This window comes from Osmerus mordax, chromosome 9 (genome assembly GCF_038355195.1).
Source record: "Osmerus mordax isolate fOsmMor3 chromosome 9, fOsmMor3.pri, whole genome shotgun sequence".
In the NCBI taxonomy this organism is placed as follows: Eukaryota; Metazoa; Chordata; class Actinopteri; order Osmeriformes; family Osmeridae; genus Osmerus; species Osmerus mordax.
Window position 1 is genome coordinate 4,674,954 of NC_090058.1, and position 12,134 is coordinate 4,687,087.

General features: G+C 48.3%; 1 protein-coding gene across 1 annotated transcript in view; it reads left to right on the top strand.

Moving 5' to 3' along the window:
- Positions 1 to 7,071, top strand: part of akap6 (A kinase (PRKA) anchor protein 6) — a 64,370-nt gene extending 57,299 nt beyond the window's left edge. Inside the window, 3 exon segments of the mRNA XM_067243258.1 lie at positions 3,174 to 3,208; positions 4,473 to 4,801; positions 6,877 to 7,071. Coding sequence (XP_067099359.1) covers positions 3,174 to 3,208; positions 4,473 to 4,801; positions 6,877 to 7,071 — 559 coding nt within the window.
- The last annotated feature ends 5,063 nt before the right edge of the window (positions 7,072 to 12,134 follow it).

The window sequence follows — 12,134 nt, forward strand, 5'->3', positions numbered from 1 at the left end:
GGTAGGAGTGTGTATGACTTTGTGACAGAGAGAGACAGAAATAGACACAAAGAGAGAGAGAGAGAGAGAGAGAGAGAGAGGAAGGGGAGTGTGAAAGGAAATAAACGAGAAGAGGCGTGATGAGTCTGGCTGTTTTGGGTGAGACGGCTTCACTCGAAGAAACCAGTAGACTCAGGAGAGCCTGTCTTCTGGGAGTCAGGGGGGGAGATGCTGGTACAGGCTGTGGAGATGAGGAGCTGGGGGAGCCCCGTGCCTCGAAACAAACGCACCGGCGTTCGTGTCTCAATTAGCTCGTAATTAATGGGGGTGTCACAGCGAATCGCAGGGTTCCTCTGCTCGCCCAGTTATCAACTCCTGCTAAACGGATGAGTTGTAATGAGCGGAGCTAACAAAGACGTCTCTGCCGCTGCTCTCTGAGAAGCACTCAGGAGGATGCGAGGACTACAAATGTTCGACATCTCACCAAGCACACAGACTGGTGTGTGTGTGTGGGCAATGCGGGCGGTTAAGGTTTCCTGTTCCCATAATGAGGGTGTCACAAGTCAGACTAAAACCATGACCTCCAGGTTGATGCTTGGAGAGAGAAAGAGATGCAGGTTTGATCCCCAGTGGGTGTGTGTTAAGTCATTGGCCCGGTCTTGTTATAGATGAAATACAGTATGTTGTGTGTGTGTGTGTGTGTGTGTGTGGGGGGGGGGGGGGGGGGATGGCTGGTTAAACACAGCAGCTGAACCCAGGGTGTGTACAACATTAAAGTTCTGGCAGATGGGCCACAGTGCTCTCAATGGGCACACTGGGACTCTGGGAACACAGGGAGAGCAGTTGTACTGTACTGGATGTGTGTGTGCGTGACAGGGATGAGGTGGGAGGTAGGTGGTGTGTTTATTGAAGTGTATATTTACCCCAAGCTGTTGTAGAGAGGTTACATTCAGAATATAATATTCCATTATATATGGTATGGCGATATTTATCATATCACAGGCTTATTTATCAGATTTGAGGAAATGCAATAAAATGAAATCATAAAGGATAATCTGCTCACACAGATATAGGCAAACAATGAGACAGTGGGTAGGGACATAGGAGGAGGGGGAGAAGGAGATAGGAGGAGAAAGAGGAGGAGATATGAGGAGGAGGAGATGGAGATAGGAGGAGGCATGAGACAGGAGGACAGAGGAGGAAGGAGGATAAAACAAGTTAAGGGGTAAGACAGACGTTGGCTCATCATCTCCCCCCTCGTCTCTTTACCCTTTATCTCTGTCTGACTGTGTCTCTGCAGCCTGTAGCTGTCCAACCAGCTTTAATGCTTTCTTAATGTATATTCAGCAGCGAGGAGGATGGGAATCAGGGAGGAGGGGAGGAAGAGAGGAAGGGAGGGAGGGGCATAGAAAGGCAGGGGAATGGGGAGGAGAGTGGGAAGGCGGGGAGAAGGGGAGAAGGGGGAGGAGGGGAGGAGAGGAGGAGGGGGAGGAGGGGGAGGAGGGGAGGAGGAGGGGGAGGAGGGGAGTAGGGGAGGAGGGGAGGATGGGGAGGGCGGGGAGGAGGGGAAGAAGGCAGGGAGAAGGGGAGGAGGGGAGGAGGGGAAGAGGGGAGGAGGCAGGGAGAAGGGGAGGAGGGGAAGAGGGGAGGAGGCAGGGAGAAGGGGAGGCAGGCTGTTGTGCTGCCTGTGTTCAGGCTGCCTCCAGGTCTGGGGGAGCCAGTTAAATGATTCAGGGGGAAACTAGGGCTTTCATTTAGGCCTGTGCCCTCCAGTCTGTTTGTACTGGTCGATACACTTGTCTGAAGAACATAATGGATTAACACATCACTCAGCCGAGCGGCGCGCGGCCAGTCTGGAGGCGATGGGGAGAGAAAAGTAAATTACAGTTAGGAGCCACGCTAGGCCACGCCGAGAGCGAGGAAACATCATATCAGCTCGCAAACTCCTATTCCTCTACCGAGCAACCGGAATGAACAGAAGGGGGACAAAGGGGGGGAAAAGAGTGGATTGGGGGGGATTGGGAGATGAGGGGGAAAAACAAGTTGTTTCGATGAAATAGAAAATATTTAATGAAATAACACAAAACAACGGTCCGATGAGCAACACAGTGGTCCAGCCGAGCCAGAGGGACTGACTGTCCTCTGCTACCCAGACTAGGAGCATCTTGAGATGGGGAGGGGCTCCGGAAATCCCCCATCACCCCCGTCACCCCCCCATCGACGATAATAAGAACTAAATTAAGTAACTTTTTTTGGGCTCCTGACAAAGACAGTTTATTTAAGAGTTGATAAAGCCATGGGATTCTTCCGGGGTGACATTCGATTTATTCTTTGTGTTTGTACATGTGGAATAGACCGTATAGGATATGCAAATGAAACCGTCCGCTTGCATTCTGATTTGTTCTTGTGTTTCCTATACAAAAAACCCCAATGAGAAACATGAGCGAGTGTTTTCACTGTGTGTGTGTGAGAGAGAGAGACTGAGAGAGAGAGAGAGAGAGAGAGAGAGAGAGAGAGAGAGAGAGAGAGAGAGAGAGAGAGAGAGAGAGAGAAGGAAAGTAAAAGTGTGTGTGTTTCTTTCTCTTTGTGTTCCATTACCAGGATATTGATCCAGAGGTGTGAGTCCTGGCTACTGTGAAATGCCAGGATAATCAGAAGAGTTAATACAGCTATCCATTTCCATCGGAAAAGAAAAGGTTGGACACTCCACCCTGACATTTATTTTTCGACTTTGAAAATGAAACTGTAGAGAGATCTGAACTTGAATTAAAGCAGGGCAGAAACCCCTGGTGACCAGGACTGGCTTATGCCCGTCTCAGACAAATCTTTATTCGTGTGGAAATCACCTTGAGGACCAGCAGGGGATCAGTGGAGGGTCCTCTGTGACCACAGAAAACCCCCGTCTCCATCAGAGACAGGATTCCAATGTTTATGGATGTGGAGTTCGGCACCAGACACAGAGCAACACCAGCTCACCGCAATATATACCAATCTGCTGAGGACACAACCGTCATGGTAACCCCTGCCAGATGACATACCCATCGTACTTTTGACTCCAAACAATCCCTAAAGAGGTAAAAATCATCTTACGTAAAAACCAATGTGAAAATACTAGGCAAGAAATGTTATCACGCGGATTTGTAACTATATTTGAGGTGTTTTTGTGACTCTCTTGTAGGTATCATCCTTTAAAGACCCACAGGCTGTCGCGCTGACTACGCTGTAGCAGGTAGGTTAAAGTAAGATAATAGAGAACACATCGCAGGCTCTGTACTGTAAAATGCAATAATTCTGTCAAACGGTTTTCTCTTTCCAATTTCATTTAAATTATGCCGAGAGAAAAACATGAAAAGCATACAAACACAGATTATTTTACCCAGAGGGGACATGGTGAAATGAATTACCATGGAAGGAACTGGGTTGCCATGTTCTACAGAGCTACACAGGAAAACCCTCCCTGGATGAACTATAAACAACCTGGATAGCAACAATATAATACTGTACGCTTGACATTCTGTTCAGAGGATAGGAAAGTTAAAAAAAATTAAATAATGTGGAGGTTGAGTTTGTGGATTTGACCCTCGCAATGTGGTTTAAAGGCAGGCAATATTTCAAGTTGAGTCTTAAAAAAATACAATGGAAACAAAACTATAAAGTAACCAATCCACTCTGTATTATTAATACTACTTTATCACATGGGGAAAAAAAGAGTTTTGGTTGAAAAGGAAAAATTCACGCTTCTGAATAACAAACTTAGCTGTTTTGAAACAAACTGATGACAATCATCGCTCATTAAACTTTCATCACATTTATAATGTAGAATCTAAGCACAAAGAGAATAGGAAATAAGAAAATAATGATTGTAATCAAACAGGGTGGGGGGGGGGGTCATGATAGTGTCACTGTCAATTACTCCATCTACAACACTGAATCCATATTTCAAACCTACACTCACATTCAACCACACGTAGCTCAACACTAAGACAAGTCTACCTGGATAACACTCACAGATAGATTGATGACCCTCTCACTATGAAACAGAATAGTTCACATGGAGTGGAAACAGAAAAGCTGTTCTACTTCCCGTAAAATATACAAGGCGAATGCACGTGACGCAAGTATTTACCGTCAATGATTAATCTGCCACAACACTTCTCCACAGTATGAATAATGTATGTGTCCAGCTCCTCGGACTGAGTAAGGTTGAGTTGATCGTCCAACTCTGGAGGACAACCCAAGGTCAGACAACGAGACAAATTCTTGCGCGACGCGTCGGCCATCTGCTCCGTAATCCGGAGCCAGATTCAGGCGTGGCGTGGCCGAGCGGCCCAGTCCTGAGGGGCCAGGTGCAGGGTCCAAAAACAGCATGATGTAAACTGAAAGAAAACGCCCGATAAGGACCTCTCGGGTCAAACACTTTGCCCTGTTGAACACTGAGCAGCTGAGAGGCCCAGCGCCTCTGACCAGACTCGTCCCTGACTGAACAACCACAGCAAACACGAGAGCGGGGGCGCTGGTGGGTGGCGAGGACGAAGCTGCCGCCTCAGGTGAACATCGGGCCCGCAGCAGCCAGCCAGCCCGCAGCAGCCAGCCAGCCCGCAGCAGCCAGCCAGCCCGCAGCAGCCAGCCCACAGCAGCCAGCCAGCCCACAGCAGCCAGCCAGCCCACAGCAGCCAGCCCACAGCAGCCAGGCCGCAGCAGCCAGCCCACAGCAGCCAGCCCACAGCAGCCAGCCCACAGCAGCCAGCCCACAGCAGCCAGCCCACAGCAGCCAGGCCGCAGCAGCCAGCCCGCAGCAGCCAGGCCCCAGCGCCATGCTCGGGTTACTTTCCTAAACACTCCTGTCATTAACAAATAAAACAAGGCCAAAATACAGGGGAGAGCTTTTTTTTAAGCACAGCCCCGGTAATAAGACCTGACCTCTGGCCCAACTCCAGATGCAGCGAGGGTCCCCACGTGTCCCGTCCTGTGACAGGATCCACTCGTTCCACGGGGACGGTCGAAGCCTCTCTCGGTGCATACGGTGAGGCTCACACACACCCTCATCCATCACTGTGATCTTCCATCAACACGCCGGGGTCCGTGGTTAAATGTAAGAGAATTTAGTTTGAGCTCCACCGCACACCCACATGCTCGCAAAGCAAGCCAACACACACACACTCAGGCACACACACACACACGCATACAGACACACACACACACGCATACAGACACACACACACGGCCACTCATGGTCAAATCTAGTTAGAGTGACACAGCCAAGCAGCTGCTTGGGCCCCTCCAAAATGACACCTATTTGCACTTAAATGAGAGGATTTAAGTGGAGGTAGACCATTCCCACTTTGCCATATGTGATTCAAATGTCTTTATCCCACATTACGGGACGTCTGGAATGAGATGTCCTTCCTCAAGTGCTCTCTGTCTCTTCTACACTCGATATTCTGGTCCGAGCTTTTCATCCTCCACTTTCTCTCCCTAAATCTATCTATTCTCTCTCTCTCTCTCTCTCTCTCTCTCTCTCTTTCTCTCTCTCTGTGGAGGGATTTAGCTGACATGCATCATAGCACTCCTGCCTTCTGTCTCAGAGGGCCGTGGGGGGTAGGGGGGTAAGAAATGGAACGGGGTTCCCCCACAATCCCTCACTGGGGGGGGGGGGGGGAGGAGGGGCCCTGTCAACCCTTAGATGGGAGTCTAGATGGGGGTTCCAGAGGTGTAATAGCCAAGCTGAGAGAAAATAGAGAGACAGACAGATCTGTGGGGTTTGGTGATATGTCGCGTGGTTTGCACTGTACTGCTGGGGTTAGGTTGCGTGTTACTGTTTGCAGTCCAGATGAGTCGGGAGGACGTGTGTTTTTTTGTGTGTAAATGTTTATCTTCCGCAGCATATGCACACAGGCCAGTTTTATACAATCACTTTCTCTCTCTATCCTTTTTGCCGCTCCTTATTGATTCATTACTAATTACCCCCCCCCCCCCCCAAAACACACACCTCCCTCCCCCCACACCCCCCAGGCCTCTCTCGTGCCACACTGCAGGTGTTTACTACGATAATACTTGAATGGAGTTATCATCCACGGACACAAAGTAGCCCTGACATTTGGTGGAATCCTGGAAGCTAATGTCCTTCCTGTTATCTCCCAGCGGTGGGACCTGAGAGGCAGCGTCACCGAGTGGCATCATTAAGGCTAACTAATTAGCCTTCATTTGTAAAGCTCATGTAAATAAGGCCAGATAATAGTTGTGGGATCCATCATGGAAAATAAACTATGTATAGGCGCATTAGGGACAACTGCAAGGCCATTAGGAGTGTGTTGAACGGACAACTCTGGCGTCCCAGGAATGGGTCCATCGAAGAAGGTTTGGCCCTCGGCACACACACTTCATCTGTTAACATGTCTTCTTAGCCGTTAAGTAAAGACTTGAGTTCGATCCCCTCGTTGACACACTAACACGTATATGTGCGCACCAAGACACCTGTGGTTACACACACACACACATGCACACACCCAGAGACGTGTGGTCACACATACACGTACACACACGTACACACACACAAACACACACACACAAACACACTTGTGGTCACACACAACGTCTGAAGCTCAACCCTACACTGCCTCCTCTCCCTCCTTGTTCCTTAATACTCACTGCATGCTTTTATTCTCTAAAGTGAGAAATCCGAAAGTGGGATGGCCCTCAAGGAGGGGGTGAGGGGGGGGGGCAGTGTGCTCCCTCTCTGAGAGGGTCAGGTCTCATCTCCTATTCTCCCAATCCTGCCCCCCCCCCGCCCCCCTCACCCCCTGCTCTACCCCCCCCCCCCCCCCCCCCCCCCGCCTCCCTCTGGCTCATCACAGCGTGTTAGAGCCCCCTCTGATGGCTTCCCTGCCTCTAATACAGGCAGGAGATTACGGCAGTGTCTCCACTCCCTCTCCGCCCGCGCCGGAGGTGGAGGTGTCACATTACGCCAGCGACCCCGGCTCGGATAAAACAGGTTATTACTGGGTTTATGGCCCCGGCTGTGGAGAATGGGGCTGCTCTGTGCCTAATGGATACCACTTGCTGTTAAAGAGGCGCTACAGCCACGGCCTTTGATAGGGAATTTATACTCCAATGTGAACTTTCCTGTTAGAGGAAATGGCAATTTGAAAGTTCACTGGAAATATTGATGATATGATATGATGGATATGCTGAGATGTGTGCTCAGTGTGTTTGGTCACATTGTATTAAGTGACTTCTACAGGCTTTTTTCATACATGTCAAGCCCCCACACCACTAAGTCCCATTCCCATCAATCCACATTCCACTAGCATCACCAGCACTAATGTCTTATGATATTCCAGGCCAGCTTCAGACTGCTAATACTCCCCATGCTTACTGGGCTGTGTGTGTGTGTGTGTGTGTGTGTGTGTATGTGTGGTGTGTGTGTGTGTGTGTGAGAAATACGAGGTCCCCTCTCTAAATGCAGCCACTTCCCCCCCTCCCTGCCCTCCCCCCTCCCCCCCCCTCTCTATCCTCCACCGGGCCTCCAATAAAAAAGGCATAAATTTTCAGCTCTAGTGCCACTCTGATCTCTTTATATGTTCGACATCCAACATTAAATTAAAACACTGCAGTAAATTCAACTTTGGGGAGTTTGCCTTCAGTGTCAAGTGTCAGGTCGCTCCGACTCTGAAGCCCAGTGGAGGAAACAGAGAAGAACAGTAAGGGGTTAATGTGTTTCGGTTGGTAGAGTGAGAGACAAGAGGAGGAAAAAAATATTTTCATTTCATTAAAAGTTTATATTCATCCACACAAATATCTCCCCTTGTTGCCATTTTATTGTTAGACATCGCTCTTTCTTACTCTCTATCTCTATCTTATGTAAATAGACCTTACTGTTTTGTATGTATATATTTATATGTTGATACATTAGTAAAAGTAGTAATAGTAATAATGATGTGATGATAATGTATTAATATTAACAAAAATAACCGTGCAGCGCTCAGTAGTTTATAATTATTGGTATATTATGTTAAAATATAGCACTAATCTTTATCTGCTTTGAACAAAACTAAATTGCCATGAATTTTCATCAGTGACATCAGCTTGAATTTAGCACACTACAAACAGGGATCAAATTAAGGCTGTTTTAACATTTAATAATCCCAGCTAACTTTATCTAGGATTCCCTCTCAGACACGGTTTTCTATTCCCCAGTTCCCTGCAGATGAAAGACTGGAGGGTGGATAGAGAAGCATACGGGCAATGATATCTCTCCGATCAGCCTCCACATATTAATAAGGGTGGGGAAGAGATGGGAGTCGAAAGGAGCGCGCCTATCAGTCTGGAGATGATCTGACAGATGGAAATAAATCTGGGTATTGTTGCTTATCAAGAGAGATGATAGGTAGACACTCTGATGCGATATACGTTCTGTGTGTGTGTGTGTGTGCGTCATCATCTCTGCCTGTGTTAATGTATGTGAGCATGTGTTTGTGAGAGTGTCTCTGCACATCCCCGACATGTGCATGTTGCACAGTTCTACCGGTACCATCTGTCGTATTCACGCCCAGCCAAAAACACCTCCCGACCACTTGTTGGTAAATGTGTTCTTTTAGAACCTGGTCCAGAGAGCTAAATCCTCACAGCCTTCTACCAACGCATGTGTTTCCTCCAGTGGTCTGCCTATCTACACTCGCCCTGCGACGCCCTAGCCTCCTGGTGGCCACATAGGACAGCACAAGCCATAGAAGGAGCACTGCCTTGGCAGCGGGGAAGAGCTAAAAGGGATGTTTAGAAGCTAGCTCATACATTTCTCTGACAGACGCCTAAAGCTCCATTTCCTGTTTAGTTCTGGGGCCTGCCAGATATTGGCTAACCTATGGGATACAGCCCTATACACAGCCATGTTTTATTTACCGTCTCCCAGCCAGACGCAGCGACAGAGCAACGGCACACACGCAGGGCTGGTCTGGCAGAGCAACAGACGACCCAGGAATGGAGAAAGAATATACAGCTACGGGATAAAACACATTCAGTGTTTGACCTTGGAAATGTTGCTTCGGATTGTGTGTTTACCAGTTGTGGCTATCGCCCAGACAACTTCCCCTCCCCGCGAGTACAATAGCATCCTCTAACTGCAGAGCAGCCACAAACCTCCAATGAGAACTTTTGTCTGATAAAAGGAGACAATTGGACTGCTGAGAATATCTGACAAGGACAAGGGCATTTCAGAACAATCAGCTTTGCATATAAATTCCAGAATACTAATTTCAAATGCATTCAATTAAATTCAAACTGTTGTCTTTTTTCTCTCTCTCTTTCTGGTTTTTGTTCTCCCACAACGCCTCTGGCTCGATATCAAGATGGAGGGGAGCTGACAGGAAACTTCTTCTCTCTCCTTCCCTCCATCTCCGTCCCTCCCTCCCTCTTCCTCCTTGACGTGCACACACAGACATCCCTCGCTGGCCTGCCCTGGTGTGTACGATAAGGTCACCCTAGGGACCGCCTCCATTATCTCTGTCAGCCACTCGGACGAAGCACAGTCAAATGATGCATCATGCAGTCATTTTCAGGGGGAAAAAATCAATTTCTCTACCAGGTTCCTTATTTGCTTTTCAAAGTGCCCTTGTAGTCTTTGGCTCTGAGCATTTATCAATTTAAATGTTGTGAATTGATGATGTTCTTCTGTTGGTGTTTGGTGTGCGTCTGCCGTGTACAAGCAGTACATCACTCTCTCTCTCTCTCTCTCTCTCTCTCTCTCTCTCTCTCTCTCTCTCTCTCTCTCTCTCTCTCTGTCTCTCTCACTCTCTCTCACTCTCTCTCTCTCTCTCTCTCTCTGCTTATTTTCTCATTTGTTCTCCATCTCCCTGTTTTCTCTAAAGCCAGGTATCTGTATGTGCCGTACCAGACGACACCAGTAATAACTCCTAGGTCCTGTTTCCAGACTCTTCTGTATATATTTTTTATTGGCTCTATTGTAGGGTAGAGGACTGCGGCTTGTATGCTTGAATGTTGCAGGTGTTTTTTATTCATCATTATGATCACTATAGCACAACGTTATCTCATTGCGTTATCATGCATGATTTGCTGTACTTACCAAACATAATTGGCCCTTCTATACTACCAATTATAAATATCATAATTGCACGGTGGCATACGATCCAGTCCAATCAATTACGAGCTGAAAGGGACATAAAATATTTTTACAGTGGAATTTCACGGCCAGATAGTAGACTGTCAGTCTGCTGGTGATATTCTACAGTGGGAGCAGAAGTGGGAAAGAAGATGTATGTGTGTGTGAGTGTGTGTGTGTGTGTGTGTGTGTGTGGGGGGGGGGGGGTTGGATGTGGGAGGTGGGGTCGTGTGTGTGGTGGTGATGTGCGCGTGTGAGCGAGAGAGACAGAGAGCAGTCGAGTGTGGGTGTGTGTGCACGCACTGGAGTAGAGTGACAGACCTGTTCTTGTTTCCATTCAATACTAAGGGAGGGGGGCTGCAGAGGTAGGAAGGGAGGGAGGGCGGGGGGGGGGGGGGGGGGGGCTGTAGGAGAGAGGGGGGGGGTGGTCCGTGGGGGCAGCAGGTTCAGCGAGGTGGCTCAATTAAACACGACCTTCCTCTGCCCCTGTCTCCTTCAGCCTCCCTGGCTAGGCCACATGCAAATGGCCTCTCTCTGTCGCTCCACAACACCATAAATAAAAGAATGCTTATTACCCATTTAGGAGAACTCTGGCCGGCTGCCCTGATAGGCTGTTTAAAGCGAGAGAGCAGCTTAGTGAGGCGAGGCCGGGCACTGTGTTTGATAGATAATAGGCCATTTGGTTCAGATCAGCTGCAGAGGTCAGCTTGTGAGGAGGGAGCCCACATCTCTAGCTTACGACTGAACGGCCACAGAGAAGAACACCAGATGACTACACTGGTTTGAGAACTCAAGGAAAATGAAAGGTTTGACTATGCAAAACTTGTAATGAATGGAAAGGAATACAATGGACATAATGGACAAATATTATTTGCAAAATATAATTAATACTTAATGTTTCGTCTGAATTTAGCTCTAAGACAGTATTACAATTATTACAATGTGAAAACACATCCAGTATTATTTATTGATCTGGGCAATATAAAATATGCTTAAACTAAGATAATTCAGTTGTCACATTTTTTCAGGGAAACTATGTCTGAATAATTCGCAATCAGGCCGGGAACAAGTACCAACCGAAAACTGTCGAGCACTGGGAGTTTGGAGAGTGTGTGTGTGTGTGTGTTATGTGTGTGTCGGGTGGCGAGTGTGTGTGAGAAACACAAAAAGAGAGAGAGAAAGAGAAAGTGGAGTGTGTATAGGAATGTGATGTGTAGGGAGTGTGCATGACGGGGAAATGAGCATGTGTGTGTGTGTGTGTGTGTGTGTGTTCGAATGAGGGATAAAGGGAGACAGGGACTGATGGGAGCACAAAGATGTGATCAGACATTCTGGTAGACATTTATGCTAATACATTCAATATTCCCCATCCCCACTTGGCCGAGATCCTCTGGGAGCAGGCAGGGTGTGTGTGTGTGTGTGTGTGTGTGCGTATGTGATCGTGGTTGTGTGGTGTTGCAGCCTATCCGGTCCTTCTGCAATGGAAATGGAGGGAGGCGTGAAGGGATCAGGGTGTGTGTGTCTGTGTCGGGGGGTGGCTGGTAGAGGTATCAGGCTCCTGGTGGCTTTCAAATGGCCCTCTGTGTAGGCAAGGGCCCTGTCACTTAAAGCCCAGCAGATGTCTACATTCAATTCCAGCTTCACAATTGGAAAAGCCTCTACTCAGCGCGGGGCTGAATAGGCGCGGGGCAGCCAAGGCTAACCGGTGTCGCTCTGCTTTAAAAGGCAGGCCTTGTTTCATGAAGGAGGGAAACACTTCTACTACACACACACAGACGCACACCCACACACACAAACATACATGCACGCGCGCGCACACACACACACACACACACACACACACACACACACACACACAGACGCACACAGCCACATGCAAACGCACACGCACACACAGACGCACACAGACACATGCAAACACACACACACACATATGAATGCATACACACACACACTCATGCATGAGCGCACACACACTCATATGCACACACACAGAGGGGCATACACACACACACACCCACACACACACACACACACACAC